This window comes from Nansenia antarctica (assembly GCF_963989245.1).
Source record: "Nansenia antarctica genome assembly, chromosome: 20".
Classification (NCBI taxonomy): Eukaryota; Metazoa; Chordata; class Actinopteri; order Argentiniformes; family Microstomatidae; genus Nansenia; species Nansenia antarctica.
This window is the reverse complement of record NC_137693.1, coordinates 2,920,132-2,937,295: the sequence shown is the minus strand read 5'-3', so window position 1 is coordinate 2,937,295 and position 17,164 is coordinate 2,920,132. Positions and strand designations below refer to the sequence as shown.

The 17,164-nt window shown below is 48.9% G+C and overlaps 1 protein-coding gene across 1 annotated transcript in view; it reads left to right on the top strand.

The window, feature by feature from the left end:
* Positions 1–14,855: 14,855 nt before the first annotated feature.
* LOC308174862 (cationic amino acid transporter 3-like) overlaps positions 14,856–17,164 on the top strand; it is a gene marked incomplete at both ends in the record, with an annotated part of 13,488 nt that continues 11,179 nt past the window's right edge. Inside the window, 6 exon segments of the mRNA XM_080549972.1 lie at positions 14,856–15,026; positions 15,028–15,123; positions 15,126–15,228; positions 15,475–15,636; positions 15,912–15,943; positions 15,946–16,112. Of these exon segments, the coding sequence (XP_080406098.1) occupies positions 14,856–15,026; positions 15,028–15,123; positions 15,126–15,228; positions 15,475–15,636; positions 15,912–15,943; positions 15,946–16,112 (731 nt within the window).

The window sequence follows — 17,164 nt, the reverse complement described above, 5'->3', positions numbered from 1 at the left end:
TTAGAGACTAATATAAAAAAGAGGTATGTAGAAATATGGTCTACTATATGTACAAACAGCGTCTCAAACATACTTTGAGGGAGCAGATCTAAATCTACCACCCCTCAGACCTGCTCATGGCAAGGAGGTGAGGAGACAAGGAGAGAGGAGACAAGGAGAGAGGAGACAAGGATAGAGGAGATAAGGAGAGAGGAGGTGAGGAGACAAGGAGGTAAGGAGAGAGGAGACAAGGAGGTGAGGAGGTAAGGAGAGAGGAGACAAGGAGAGAGGAGACAAGGAGAGAGGAGGCAAGGAGAGAGGAGACGAGGAGGTGAGGAGGTAAGGAGAGAGGAGACAAGGAGAGAGGAGGTGAGGAGGTAAGGAGAGAGGAGACCAGGAGAGAGGAGGTAAGGAGAGAGGAGACAAGGAGGTGAGGAGACAAGGAGAGAGGAGACAAGGAGGTGAGGAGACAAGGAGAGAGGAGGTAAGGAGAGAGGAGACAAGGAGAGAGGAGACAAGGAGAGAGGAGACAAGGAGAGAGGAGACAAGGAGAAAGGAGGTGAGGAGACAAGGAGAGAGGAGACAAGGAGAGAGGAGGTAAGGAGAGAGGAGACAAGGAGAGAGGAGGCAAGGAGAGAGGAGACAAGGAGAGAGGAGGTAAGGAGAGAGGAGACAAGGAGAGAGGAGGCAAGGAGAGAGGAGACAAGGAGAGAGGAGACGGGGAGAGGGGAAGTTTTAAAACATACTGTCAATTCCTCCTCCTCAACAGCAGGAAGTCTGCTAAACAGCTCCAGTTAAACAGGCCTGCAGAGCGAGGCCCATAATGACACGGGTCACAGAGTTTGGTGTGGAAGAACTTGACTGGCCAGCACACACAGAGCCCTGACCTCAACCCCTTCGAAACACATTTTGGGAGGAATTGGAAAGCCAGGTCTTCTCGCCCAACATCAGTTGCCCGACCTCACTAATGCTCTTGTGTGGCTGAATGAGAGAACAACCATGTTCCAAAACCTAGTGGAAAGTCTTCCCAGACGAGTGGAAGCTGTTACAGCAGCAAAGGTTGGGACCAAACTCCATATTAATGCCCGTGGTTTTGGAATGAGACGTTCAACAACATGTTCAGCTCATATGGGTGTGATGTTCAGTATGTGTGTCCACATACTTTTGGCAGCGTAGTGTACTTCAGCATTACGTGAGCTTAGAATGATAAGGTTCTATCTCCGTTTAGGGCAGTTCAGAGATATTGAGCGTCAAAGTTTTGACATTCCATTATGTTTTGTGAGATGGAACCTTTGTATTTTATTAATTACTAACTAAAACAATGTCAACATTCTAAAAATAACACCACACAGGCATTAATAAACACCTAATGGATCAGATTATGTAAAATACTTTGACAAAAATGGAGATAGAACCTTATAATTCTAACGTCACGAGTTACCGTACGGCATAGCCTACGTATGACGCCTGGTGTGTTGAGATCTGTGTGTGAAGAACGTACGAGTGTTAGCTAGCTGTGACGCCCGGCCGAGTGGTTAAGGCGTTGGACTTGTAATCCAATGGGGTGTCCCTGTGTAGGTTCGAACCCTGCTCACAGCGTGCGGTTAACACAATCCTACATTATGTTGTAAGGCTGCAACAGACTTTCTGCTAATGTTTGGAGCGGAGCGGTGGTAGCCTAGTGGTTAGAGAGGTCAGCTATCAATCAGAAGGTCGCTGGTTCGATCCCCGCCTCAGGAGGGAGCTGCATGTGCCCTTGAGCAAGGCAATTAACCCCTAATCTCTCCAGGGGGCGCTGACTATGGCTGACACTATGCCTAGAGCAACAAATAACAGAGCAAATTCCAACAATTGACTGACTGAAGTTGATTGCATGGCAAATACAACATTCTTCATCTAGGGTTCTTCTTCTATAGATGTTAGGGTCTATAGGTTGTTAGTCTGGTGACTAAAGATCACAGTCCACTCTTTGATGTCCTGTCGTGTGAAAGCAGATGGGGGGGGGGGGACTGTGGAGGCCAGCAGAGGGATTAACAGTGTTGTGTTTAGGGTAGGGTGGTGGTGGGGGTGACTGGGGTTGGGGGCGAGGGGCGAGGGGGCCCTGGGCTTGGGGTAGGGTGGTGGTGGGGGTGGCTGGTGTTGGGCTGGCCTGGGATTGGGCCTGGAGGTGGGGGTCACGGCCTGTAGAGGGGTGGGGGTGGGGGGGGGTCACTGGGGCCTGAAGAGGGTGGTGGTGGTTGGGTGGGGAGGGGTGGTCACTGGGGCCTGTGGAGGGGGGGTTTGGTGGGGAATGGGGGGGGTCACTGTGGCCTATCTGGGGGGGGGGAGAGGGGGGGTGTCCCTGGGGGTTGCAGGGGGGGGGGGTCTGACTCTGGGCTGGCTGTTATGGGCGCCTGAGAGCAGGAGGAACATTTCACCTTTCCTGTTGCCACGGTCACCGCACCCTGTCGCCACGGTCACCGCACCCTGTTGCCGCGGTCACCGCGCCCTCTGAGGAGGCCCCTGGGATCAGAGAGGCTGGGGGGCCAGGAGCTGTTGTTGTTCCAGATAATCTGGGAGACAAAGCTGCAGCGCCGTACATAGGAGCCTGGGGGGCCAGGAGGGGAGGGCTGGGTCGGGGTGGGGTGGGGTGGGGTGGGCTGGGGTGGGGTGGGGTGGGGTGGGGTGGGGAGGGGTGGGCTGGGGTGGGGTGGGGTGGGCTGGGGTGGGGTGGGAAGGGATGGACTGGAATGGGCTGGGCCATATATATATATTATGACTACCTGATTACCTGAACACTACCTCTACTTGAACACTGTACTGCTCTATCTGTACCATATTGCACACCGTACGATAGTGTATTACATCTGTGTGTATTACATCTCATTGCAACCTGCACACTTTTTTTTTTGCACCACCTGACTACTACTTGAACTCCCTGTAATGCTGATTACATTAATAATGCTGATATGCCAATGTAGAATTAACCTGAACACACACACACACACACACACACACACACACACACACACACACACACACACAGGGAGGACATATTATGTTTATTTAGTGATAGAGAGGTCAGAGTGTGTAGAAGGACTACGACAGAATTCATGAATGGTTAGCTCCACCCCCTCCCTCTAGGTTTGTTTACACACGTGCCCCTACGACACTGTCCCCGCCCCCTACGTCACTGTCCCCGCCCATCCGAGATCAAAACTCCACACCGAGCCCGAGGAGAGCGCGCGGGATGTTTCATCAGCCGGTGTGAAATCAACCCCGGTCCTCTCCACGCGTCTGCCTGACCAAGCAACGGTATGGTAACGAACGAATGTTTACATTTAATAAACGTTTAATAATAATAATGTTTTATACGGTTATATCGCCAGGGTGTTACCAGGGTAACGGCACGAGTCGGCTTACTAGGATTTCTGACGCAATCCCAGCCTCGCGTCTGGTCAGACGCTCTCACACGCTCGTTTAAATACATATCTATTTTAAATGAATTTATATATTAATGTGTTGAAGTCTTTCAGTTGAAATGGCAGCTATCAACTTTGTGTGTCCGTACTGTAAACTTGGCTAGCTATCTATGAAGGTTGCGTGCAGCTATCTGCATAGCCCGGCTTGTAATCAGGCGGGGAACACACACACACACACACACACACACACAGCTAGCTAGTAGCTATTATTAGCCAGTTGGTAATGAGCAGCTTATTCTATGTCTATGGACGGGCTAATGTGAACGTTAGAGTAATACGATACATGTTAGATGGTGAGATGCGCCGTGTGTAGTGGACATTGGGTGTTGTTTATAGTGTGTGTGTGTGTGTGTGTGTGTGTGTGTGTGTGTGTGTGTGTGTATCTTGCCTGTCCACGTTGTGGAGAGAGAGACGGTGTCGTTGTTGTGAGGAGGAAGCAGCTCGTGGTACGGTTTTTATTTTAAATCTGAACATTCTTTTATGTTAAATCTGAACATTCTTTTATTTTAAATCTGAACATTCTTTTATTTTAAATCTGAACATTCTTTTATTTTAAATCTGAACGTTCTTTTATTTTAAATCTGAACATTCTTTTATTTTAAATCTGAACATTCTTTTATTTTAAATCTGAACGTTCTTTTATTTTAAATCTGAACATTCTTTTATTTTAAATCTGAACGTTCTACAGTAGAACGTTCAGATTTAAAATAAAAACCCTTGGTGGTGAAGTTCAACCGTCAGTTGAAGTTGAAGTCTACCAGTGTTCAAATGAGCTCAGCTTTTATTACAATTGTGAATTTTAATTGGCTTATCTAGCATAAGGTTAATGAAAGATGTTTAATCATGTTAAGGTCTGCAATAATGGAACAAACCGATGTTTGTATTGTTGTCGTGGTTGGACGTTGGACGGGGTAACATCTCCATTATAAAGTCTTTCTGCATCCAGGATGTAGGCTAGAGAACGACGATGGGGAAATTGACCTGACACAGGTATTGTTTATAGTGTGTGTGTGTGTGTGTGTGTGTGTGTATCTTGCTTGTCAGTATCCACGTTGCCGAGAGAGAGAGGCAGCGTCGATGTTATCCAAGCACCCGGGCTGCGTTCGTAAAGTCGCTCTGACAACGCCGCAGCGCACACTGGCCCCAAAGTCACAAAGAGAGCAAGTGATTTGATTGGACAAGAGGCGTTCCATGAGTGCTGATCAGAGTTCCAGAGCGTATTTACGAACGCACCCCCCCCCCCCACGCACCCCCCCCCCCTACTGATGAGCTCGTGGAGAGCAGCGGAGTCACGGCGTTAGCGAGAGAGGAGCTACATTATAGATACAGTCTCCCCAGATAACCACACTTGTCGGTGTTAGTACAGTTGTGTAGTAGTAGTAGGCCTAGCATCTGAACTGTTATAGTTAGCTACTGTTATAATTGCTATAACAATTGTTGTAGGAGCGTCATATCACATCTTGTGACAACTTGCGGTGTTGCATCAGCTTACGAGCTGAACATTGGCTCCGTGGACGGACCATAGGAGGTAGAGACAGTGGTAAGCGCAAAGGAGGGAGAGACAGTGTTGGCATTGAGCCTCCAAGGTAAGAGCATAGGAGGGAGAGACAGTGTTGTCATTGATCCTTCAAGGTAAGAGCATAGGAGGGAGAGATGGACAGTGTTGGCATTGATCCTTCAAGGTAAGAGTATAGGAGGGAGAGACAGTGTTGGTATTGATCCTTGAAGGTAAGAGCATAGGAGAGAGGGACAGTGTTGGCATTGGTCCTTCAAGGTAAGAGTATAGGAGAGAGGGACAGTGTTGGCTTTGGTCCGGCATTGGCCGGCTGGCATGGTTTCACACGACTGACTGGCTGACTTATCAGATCAGAGCAAAGGATTGGCTTACAATACAATACCATAGGCCCTAGGGGTGTAACGGATCACCTAACTCACGGATCGGATCATGTCACGGTTTTTGAGTCACGGATCGGATCATTTTTCGGATCAACACAAAACATTTTTGTTTTTATAAAAACTGCTTTTTCCTTGAATTCTGTAAAAACACCACTTTTACTATGTGACAAAAACCAACAACATTCAAGATTTCAAAACTGGTAATATATATATATATACATACATATATATATACATATATATATAACATATTCTACACTCAAACATTACATAATTATACTGAAATACACTCAATTTAAATGATTTGGAGAGAGGGAGGAGGCGCCTGGTTGCAGCAGTGAATCACTGGGCTCTTTAAAGTAGATGAATAAACATGCCACTTTTAACTAAATAATAAAGTGAACCCTTATTTTGAACATGGTATGAAAAAAATTATCAGAAGTTGTCGAGCTACCTTTTTCGTGCCTCCCGTCATAGTTGACAGAGAAGCCAAAGTGCTCCCATACATGGGATTTAAATGACACGGGAGGCATTTCGAGTTCTTCTCCGCCGAACAACGTAACATGATACACCTGGGCCGCGTTCGTAAATTCGCTTTGAGAGCGCCGGAGCGCACACTGGGTCCGACGTCATAAAGGGACCAAGTAATTTGATTGGACAAGAGGCGTTCCTTGAACGCTGATCAGATTCCAGAGCGGATTTACGAACGCAGCCTTGTTGTTGTGGATTCCCAGCTTCACGTGTAGTGAGCAAACAACGGATTCTTTTTCTTTCGCATTCTCAACCTATCATTGCGCTTTAGAGTAAAACAAAGCAAACTGTCGCGTCTATCTTTTCATGGCAACTCTACATTGTGATTTACAAGAGATATTAAGTAAGATATTAAGTAATAGTATTACTTGTTAACATTTTGCAATTGATCCGCGGTACACATGCGTTCCGAACCGTGGAGGGCGATCCGAACGGATCACGGAATTTCCGTGATCCGTTACACCCCTAATAGGCCCTGATTGTGTGGTGGACCTAGGGGGGAAAGTTATCCTATTCTTAAGTTATGCTATTTTGGTGAGTTTTCATATGTGTGAACACTTGTCTACATGTGTGTTGAATGCTTAGTTTACTCATGAGATCAGATCAGTTTTTTTTTCTTCTCTGTCATTACGTTGGCATGGGGGTGAATGTCCGTGTGTAACCAGGCGCCCTGGTTAGTATGGCCTTCTGGGTACAGAGACAGAGACCTATGTTGCGTACATGCGAGCGGAGAACACAACCCCAGCAGGTTACCTCTCTCCCCCGAGCAGCGAGCGTGCTTGTCAGGTCAGCACAACATGGCGGCATTAGGCCTGGAATGGAGGAGGGAGGGAGAGAGAGTGTTGGCATCGGTCCTCCAAGGATGGAGAGTGAGTGTTGGCATTGGTCTTCCAAGGTAAGGGCGTAGGAGGGAGGTAGAGACGGACAGTGTTGGCATCGGTCCAGTTTAGCTGGAGAGGGGTGACATGGTTCACTCACAGCAGTGAGCCCCTGTTTGGCCAGAAACACACTGCCTGTTCCTTTAACTTCAAACAGCCGGACAGCTACCGACCGAGACACAACGTGGAATGTAAGCGGCCTGACCCCCCACGTCTCTCTGGAGGGGTGAGGTCACCCTCCGGCTTTAGAATGGAGGCGGAGCCACGCCCACGACCCTCTGATAGGCCAGCTCCGTGGCCTCGCGGTTAGTGTCCGCCCCTGAGATCGGGAGGTCGTGAGTTCGATTCCCTGGGCCGAGTCATACCCAAAGACTATAAAAATGGTATTCCCGATGCCTCCCTGCTTAGCACTCAGCATTTAAGGGTTGGATTGGTGGGGTGGGGGGGGGGGTAAGACCCTGCGGCATACCAGTGTCATGTCCAGGGGGGTGTATTGTACATCAAGCCGCCTCACGCTACTAAAACAGGAGATAGGCTCTGTCCTCAACTGACTGGATATTGGTCAAATTTCTTTAAAATTATGTCCGAGGCACTGGGTATTGATGTACGACCGAATGCCTTGACTGCCATCTTCGGGGTTTCAGAGAGCGATCGACTGACTAACATCCAAAAGAATAGCATGTCTTTTGCTTCCCTATTGGCTCGGAGGAGAATACTGCTTGATTGGAAATCACCGAAACCGCCCACAGTCTCAGCATGGCTGAGAGACCTAATGCTATATCTTAAATTAGAAAAAAATAAATACACAATTAGAGGTTCCACAAGCAAATGTTATTCTACATGGGGCTCTGTGTTGGCATATTTTGATGGTCTTACGGCTCTCCCTGAAGCTCCAACCTGAGGGATGCAGGCTTCTGACATGTCACCTCTCTAATGTTGGTCCATGTAATGTTGCGACGACCTGTCTCTGTAGATCCTATATGTACTGTCTTGGTAGTTACCTGGTTGCAGCTGTGATACAACAACATTATTATTGTCCAGTGTGAACATTTATTTTAATCTATTTTCTTTTTCCTTTTTTAATGTTATTACTATGCCAATGTAACTTTAGGGCCCTGCAGGAAATGTTTGGGGTTGGGTGGGGGGGTGGGCAGAAATGTGTAAAAAAAATAAATGAAAATCAACATGTTTAATCATATTGTATTGTGTAACTTTTGAATAAAAATACTTGAAAAAAACAAACAAAAAAACAGGAGAGGCTCCTGCCCCCTAAGGGCTGTTAGGCTCGAGAACCATCATCGGTTCTCAAGGCTACTTACTACTTACTTTACAACTCTCTAGCTGGTATGAATGGAGGTAGTTGGGACTATGACTAGCTGGTTTAGAATGGGGTAGGGCTGTCCCAAACGACTATTTTTCTAACGATTAATCTAGCGATTATTTTTTCGGTTAGTCGATTACTCTAACGACTAATTTAACGATTAGTCTAACGATTATTATTTTTACTGTTCGGTTAATGTATCACTTAATTTCCCCCAAAATAGTGGCTGTATTGTCTCTCTGTTTAACAGTGTCTTTATAAAGCACTCTGGGTAATAGCTGCTGCTCTTATAAAACAAAGCAGCGTGTGACATGCACATTACTCAGGCGGCCGCCCCTTTAAATGATCAGCTGATGTATGGGGGCTGTCTGTGGGCCCGCAATTAAACACAGACACCTTTAATTCGGCGACCTGCTACTACTACTACTACTGTAACTGCCTCTGTCAAACAGCCCCAGACACAGGGCAGACTCTACTGCTATGTTTAGCCAACTTGAATGCCAACATGGCCATCAGGGTTTTTCCTGGCTCAAAATGAGGCGGAGGTGGTACCAGTGGTGTTTGACATCGGGGGTGACCCATGAAGCAGGGCTGTCTGGGGGTCCTTAAACATCAAACCCTTAATTTCTTGCATTCTGGTGAATTGATATGCACCAATTTGTGCCCTTTCTGCTTCAATTTATGGTGGAAATGTCATTATTTATGTAAAGGAAAACACAATATTCAGGCACCAGATTACCATTCAAAATACAATGTAATATAATGCAATATAAGGCTCTCAGGCATTCTGTGCTTTCAAATATGTATTCTCCTTGAGCAGTCAACATCAACTATCAGCTATTTCGCTAGCAAAAACGAAAGCTAACTTATTTGCTAAACAGCGCCCCCGCCACCACGTCGGCGTAGTGCCGCAATTGCAGTTAGAAATGACAGAAATCCACCGAGTGCAACGTAGAGCTGGAGGCGGCTAAATATATGACGGAGGCGGCCGCCTCATAATTCTCTATGCAGGAAAAAGCCTGGCCATTTAGAAGTTACTAACACCAGAAGACAAGACATACGAACTGTGGTGAGCTACATTGCTTGTGTAACATTAGCTAGTAGCCTCCTCCATGTTTCCACTGGTCGCAGCCATGTTGTTTATTTGCGACGCACCGACGCACATTACGCAAGTCGACGCGTCGTCCCAGCCCTAGAATGGAGGTAGTTGGGACTATGACTAGCTGGTTTAGAATGGAGGTAGTTGGGACTAGGGCTGGGCAAACGATAAAAATTTCTTTTTCGATAATCGCAAGAATTAACGATCAATTATCGATAAGCTTTTTTTTCATTAAAAAAAATTTCCTTGGCGAAAAAACTTTATTTGTGTTGCTATTGCACACATTCATTCATTCACATTCAAACTAGACACTACAGTCAGATAACAATCCTCTTAAACAAGGCAGTGAGTACCGGTAGCTTAAATTGTTTAACTTAAAAACACATTTTACGTCATAAATAAAAATATAGAAAATAAGTAACTCACCATAGGAGCAGTAAAAAAACAGTTACTCACAAATAGGAGGATGACTGAAAACGTTAGTGTCCTTAAGAGCGTCCAGCTTAACTTAAATTTAAACTCCAGCGAGAGACTGTAGGCGGCAGGCCTACTGGTTCTTGTTCAGAAAGATGATCATGTTAACATGTTCAGGGGTGAGAGACGAACGCAATCTGGTGACACGTGGACAAACTAATTTCCATTAATATTATAATAAAAAAATAAAAAATAATAATAATTTAAAAAAAATAACGATTATCGAGCAAAATATTTTGTGATCGACCAAGATCCTTATCGATCAATTATCGATCGTCGATCATTGATGCCCACCCCTAGTTGGGACTATGACTAGCTGGTTTAGAATGGAGAACCAGACCTGCGGTCAGCCCCTAACCCTAACTCTAACCCTATACCCTAGAACCAGCCCTGGGGTCAGCCCTGGGAGGACCAGGCTATAACCTAGAACCAGCCCTGGGGTCAGCCCTGGGAGGCCCTGGAGACACAGAGCTGTACGGTACCATACAGTACGCTACCCCCTTGATGGTCACATGGTTTATCCACGGTGAAGAAGGCGTGCGTGCGTGGTGCGGGGCGCCGCTCCTGGTCCCTTCCTTACACGGATACGCGGGGCTCGTCACCTCACTTTCCGGAATTTGATAAATCCTGTCGGGTGGAGCAGAGCAGCAGACGTCATGGGTTCATGGATTTGTGAACCGAGTGAACTTGTTTGACCGCTGCAGGTCCAGTAGGAAGAATACAGCTGCTGCTTGCTCTCTTTCTGTCTACTCTGTTAATAACACTGCTACTACTACTACTACTACTACTACTACTACTACTACTACTACTACTGGTACTACTACTACTGCTGCTACTACTACTACTGCTACTACTACTACTGGTACTACTACTACTACTGCTGCTACTACTACTACTGCTACTACTACTACTGCTACTGCTACTACTACTACTGCTGCTACTACTACTACTACTACTACTACTACTACTACTACTACTACTACTACTACTACTGCTACTACTACTACTGCTGCTACTACTGCTGCTACTACTACTGCTACTGCTACTACTACTACTACTACTACTACTACTATACTACTGCTACTACTACTACTGCTACTACTGCTACTGCTACTACTGCTACTGCTACTGCTACTACTACTACTAATACTACTACTACTACTAATACTACGGTACTACTACAACTACAACTACTACTACCAATAACAATATGCCATTTAGCTGCCGCTTTTATCCAAAGCGACTTACATTGCAGTCACACATGTGTTCATGTTTCAGTATACGGTCCCAGTGTGGTGTTGGAGCGTTGGAGGCAGTCCTCTAGGAAGTGTGACCTTCTGTAGTCTTTTTCCTTTCTGACTGCGCTCTGTCTCAGGTGCGAGCTCGGACTACGACGACCATGTAGCCATGCAGCAGCCAGCTGCTGTGGTGCCAGAGAGGGCCGAGGTAGACGGAAACAAAACAGCACGTTAGTGAGAGAGTCAACAACACCCATAACCACAGCAGCTGCAGCACCAGCGGTAGGAGTAAACTGCAGGCAGGAATGAGGTTAGCGGGTTAGTCAGTCCTCCTGCGGCCATCCTCTCTTACTGCAGCTGCTGTTACAGCCAGGCTCAGCCAGGACTAGTCAGGTAGACCAGCTAGTATACACTAGGGCTGGGCAAAAGATCAACATTTCTTTTTCGATAATCGCAAGAATTAACCATCAATTATCGATTAATTGATAAGCTTTTTTTCATAAGAAAATAAAATGTAAAAAAATAAAATGAAAAATAGGGCAGAAATAACATGCATGTTTTCCTTGGGGAAAAAACTTTATTTGTGTTGCTATTGCACACATTCATTCATTCACATTCAAACTAGACACTACAGTCAGATAACAATCCTCTTAAACAAGGCAGTGAGTAGCCTACATTGTTTAACTTAAAAACACATTTTAAGTTATAAATAAAAATATAGAAAATAAGTAACTCACCATAGGAGCAGTAAAAAAAACAGTTACTCACAAATAGGAGGATGACTGAAAACGTTAGTGTCCTTAAAAATAAAATAAAATAAAAATCATGATTATCGAGCAAAATATTTTGTGATCGACCAAGATCCTTATCGATCGTCGATCATTGATGCCCACCCCTAGTATACACTACTAGTCAGGTATTATAGCATTCTCACATCCTGGTGTAACACACACACACACACACACACACACACAGGCCTGCCTCGTGAAGACCACAAGGAAAAGATTAGCCTAGTTTTTAGTTGTTTTGCAGGTGACGAAAACAGGCCAGGGGGCCTCTCTCCACATCTACAACACGCCATAGAACACGCCATAGAACACGCTTAGAACACGGCATAGAACACGCTTAGAACATAACAAACTGCTGCTCCCAGACCCAGACATTGAGGGGTGAGGGGGTGGGGGTGTGGCCGGGCGAGGGGGGGGGGGGGGGGGTGTGTGGCAGGGGAGTTGTCTGTGCATGCTACTGAGACTGTTGTTGTGGTCCGTAGTGCCTCCTCCTCCGCCTGGGGTTTAGTTTCGGGCCCTGCAGGTGTCCTAACTCACTGTAAACTCATATAAACACACTATAAATACACCATACGTACAATTGTTTTTAGTTTTCCCATGAGCCTCAGAAACAGAAGACTACTTTCTTCTTCTACTCTGAGCTTCCTCTGGGCTCTTTGATGCTTCGCTTTGCTTGAAGATGTTGGTGTGTGTGTGTGTGTGTGTGTGTGTGTGTATGCGATGCAATGCATCTCTACGCTTGAAGATGTTGTTTGTGTGTGTGTGTGTGTGTGAGATGTGTCGCTGCGCTTGAAGGTGTGTGTGTGTGTGTGTATGTGCGATGCCTCTGCGTTTGAAGGTGTGTGTGTGTGTGTGTGTGAGAGAGAGCGCTATCTAAGTCAGACTGGAGGCTAGGGAAGGGTGTTCTGGGAAGACTGGAGGCTGCCTGCTATCAGCAGCACTATCACTGTTTTAAAAGCTTCACACGTCACACACGCTGGGCTGCAGATGAGTCTCAGATGTCCCCAGTGAGCTGTGTGTGTGTGTGTGTGTGTGTGTGTGTGTGTGTGTGTCCTTGAGACCAGGTACCAGACGTTCTTACTGTCTGACCTCAACATGGCTTAGATGAGGTCATGTGATCCGAGCTCCACTGCTGATAAGCTGTCTGAGAGAGAGAGGGAGGGAGGGAGGGAGGGAGGGAGTGTGTGTAAACTGCGGAGTCCGACAGCTCTTGCGTAGACGGACAGGCGTTTTGTTCTTGCTCAGCTGTCTGTCAGTCAAAACGTAAAACAGTCACGTCGTCAGTGGGTGTGTCTATGACATCATAAGTGGGTGTGTCATTCTAGGCTGCAGAGACCAGCAAGAAGGAAGGAGACAAAATGTAATCTAACCTATATCTAATCATTAGTGATCCCAAAAAATTATCTATCTCTATCTTCCTCACATGCTCAGCAAACACACACACACACACACACACCCTCGAATTTCGTAAGCCATTTCTATTCCAGTAATGGAGCAGCTGGTTAGTAAGAGAACGCGTGTAGAAAGTGTCTTGTTTTGTTTCATAGAAAATTGTGTTTATTTCAGATACTGTGGTGGAAGATATTATCCTCATGTCCCAGTGAAGTAGCTGCCATCTAGTTGTGACATTTTTGTTTATCCCGCCCCTTCATCACCCAATGTTGATGACGCGGATGGTTCTGGTTACACTGGTATGAACCCTGATGGTTCTGGTTACACTGGTATGAACCCTGATGGTTCTGGTTACACTGGTATGAACCCCGATGGTTCTGGTTAGACTGGTGTGAACCCTGATGGTTCTGGTTACACTGGTATGAACCCTGATGGTTCTGGTTACACTGGTATGAACTATGAACCCTGATGGTTCTGGTTACACTGGTATGAACGGCGGGCTGGTTCGCCAGACAGCACCAAGGTTCGGAGGTTTCGCGAACGGGAACGTCTTCTTGGCGGTGTGAAAATCCCTATCTGTGGTTCTCACAGGGTTAGGGGAGAGAGAGAGAGGTGGAGAGAGAGAGAGAGGTGGAGAGAGAGAGAGGTGGAGAGAGAGAGGGAGGTGGGAGAGAGAGAGAGAGAGGTTTTCACAGGGTAGGGGGGTTTAGGGGAGAGAGAGTGGAGAGAGAGAGAGGTGGAGAGAGAGAGAGGTGGAGGGAGAGGTTCTCACAGGGTAGTTGGGGGTTAGGGGATGAGAGAGGTTTTCACAGGGTAGGGGGGGGGTTAGGGGGAGAGAGAGGTGGAGAGAGAGAGAGGTTCTCACAGGGTAGGGTGGGTTAGGGGAGAGAGAGGTGGAGAGAGAGAGCTTCTCACAGGGTAGGGGGGTTAGGGGAGAGAGAGAGAGAGAGAGAGAGTGTGTTTTCTCTCTGTGGTTCTCCCAGGGTCAGGGTTCCTCTGTCCGTGTTCCTCCCAGGCCTCTCCCTGTCCTGTCTCAGTGTGTACCAGACAGAGGAGATGAAGGGGGGCCAGTCACACAAGGGCTCTGCGGGAGGTTTTCCGCGGGGATGCGGAGGGTCATTGTGTCCAGGCCGGTCCCAGGGCCCACCTGGGAGGGAGGCCAAACAAACACAGCAACACTGAGGGAGGGGTTACTGGAACAACCCTGACAGGAACCTAATACGCTCCTGACCGTAGTACACGTAGTACACACACACTCACACACACTCACACTCACTCACACTCACAAACACACACACACACACACACACTGTATACTCGCACACATCACCGACAGGCTCACATACTCTCACACTCACACACCTCACAGACACGCACACACTCACATACTCTCACCCACACACACACACACACACACACACTTATCTCCTCTCTCCTCTTGTGTTTTCTCAGGTGTTGCTCCGCCTGCTCTTCAACCTGTGACGTGTCCTGATCCTCCCTCTCTCTCTCTCTCTCTCTCTCTCTCTCTCTCTCATCTCTCTCTCTCTCCTCTCTCTCTCTCTCTCTCTCTCTCTCTCTCTATCTCTCCCCTCCCCCCTCATTCCACCTCCCTCCTCCTCTGCTTCTTTCTCCTCCTCTCCCTCGTTCTCTCTCTCTCTCTCTCTCTCTCTCTCTCTCTCTCTCCTCCCAGTCCACCTACCTACCTACCTACCTCCACCTCTCTTACCTCCTCCAGTCTCTCCTCCCTCCTCCTCCTCCTCACACACACACACACACACACTCCACCGTCGTCATGGCGATGACCGAGAAGCTGGCGACCCTGGGCCGCGCCCTCCTGCGCCGCCGCCAGCTGAACTGCCACGGCGGGGACGAGACCCGCTTCGCCCGCTGCCTGTCCACCCTGGACCTGGTGGCCCTGGGCGTGGGCTCCACCCTGGGCGCGGGCGTGTACCTGCTGGCGGGGGAGGTGGGCCCGCGACAAGGCCGGGCCCGCCATCGTCCTGTGCTTCCTGGTGGCGGCGCTGTCCTCCATGCTGGCGGGCCTGTGCTACGCCGAGTTCGGCGCCCCCGGGTGCCCAAGACGGGCTCGGCCTACCTGTACAGCTACGTGACGGTGGGGGAGATCTGGGCCTTCATCACCGGCTGGAACCTCATCCTCTCCTACGTGATCGGTGAGTTGGGGGGGGGGGGGGGGAATGGGGGGGGGAGGGGAGGGAGGGGAGATCTGTTGTCACACGCTGTCTAACATTTACTCGGCACAATACATCACAATGGTATAAATGTCACCAAATGAAAGAAGGAGATCTTTATACAAATTCTGTAGTGATTATATCTTCATGTCTTTATTTCAGTACAGAGCTGAAGACGGGTAAAAGTTACACTCTGTGTGTGTGTGTGTGTGTGTGTGTGTGTCGTAGGCACGGCCAGTGTGGCTCGAGCGTGGAGCTCCACGTTTGACAACCTGGTGGAGCAGAAGATCTCCACCTTCTTCAGAGCCTCCATGTCCATGAAGGTGCCCGGGGAGGTGCTGGCCGAGTACCCCGACCTGTTCGCCCTCATCCTGGTCCTGCTGCTCACCGGTACGACCCTGACCCCTGACCCTGCCACCTCTAACCCTGCCTGGCTGCATACTGTAGAATACTGTGTGTGTATAACATCCACTCAATGTAATAGTATGATGATGATGGTGGTGGGAGGGGGTGATGATGGGAGGTGATGATGATAATGATGGAGGAGGTGATTATTATGATGATGGTGATGATGATGGTGATGATGATGATGATGGTGGTGGTGGTGATGATGGTGGTGGTGGTGGTGGTGGTGATGATGATGATGATGGTGGCGTCCCCCCCAGGTCTGCTGGCGTTCGGGGTGAACGAGTCGGCCCCTGGGTGAACAAGGTGTTCACGGGCATCAACCTGGTGGTGCTGGGCTTCGTCATCATATCCGGCTTCGTCAAGGGCGACACCAAGAACTGGAACCTCACGCTGGAGGACTTCCTGCAGGACCTGGGGGACAACATCACCTCCGCCAACACCACCGCTGTGCAGGAGCAGTGAGTAGACCGCCCCCATACTACCCCCTACCCCACATACCCACCCCCCCATACTACCCCACATACCCCCCCATACAAACCCCATACTACCCCCCCATACCCCCCCATACTACCCCAACATACCCCCCCCCCATACTACCCCCCATACCCCCCCCATACTACCCCACATACCCCACCCCCCATACTACCCCACAACCCCCACCCATACTACCCCACACACCCCCCCAACTACCCCACAAACCCCCCCCATACTACCCCACATACCCCCCCAACTACCCCCACATACCCCCCCAACACCCACAACCCCCCCCAACACCCCACATACCCCCCCCATACACCCCACCACACCCCCCATACCACCCCACACACCCCCCCTACAACCCCACATACCCCCCAACCACCCCACAACCCCCCAACTACCCACAACCCCCCAACACACCCCACATACCCCTCCCATACTACCCCACAACCCCCCCCATACACCCCACATACCCCCCATACTACCCCACATACCCCCCCATACTACCCCACATACCCCCCCCATACACCCCCACAACCCCCCACCACAACCCCCACAACCCCACCCAACTACCCCACAAACCCCCCCCCACTACCCCACATACCCCCCCATACTACCCCACAACCCCCCCTACTACCCCACATACCCCCCCATACTACCCACATACCCCCCCATACACCCCCACATACCCCCCCCCATACACCCCACATACCCCCCCCCATACTACCCACCCCACATACCACCCCCATACTACCCCACATACCACCCCCATACTACCCCCACATACCCCCCCAACCCCCCAAACCCCCCCCCAACTACCCCACATACCCCCCCCAACTACCCACATACCCCCCCATACTACCCCACATACCCCCCCATACTACCCCACATACCCCCCCCCCATACTACTCCACATACCCCCCCATACTACCCCACATACCCCCCCATACTACCCCCACATACCCCCCCAACTACCCCCACATACCCCCCCATACTACCCCACATACCCCCCATACTACCCCACATACCCCCC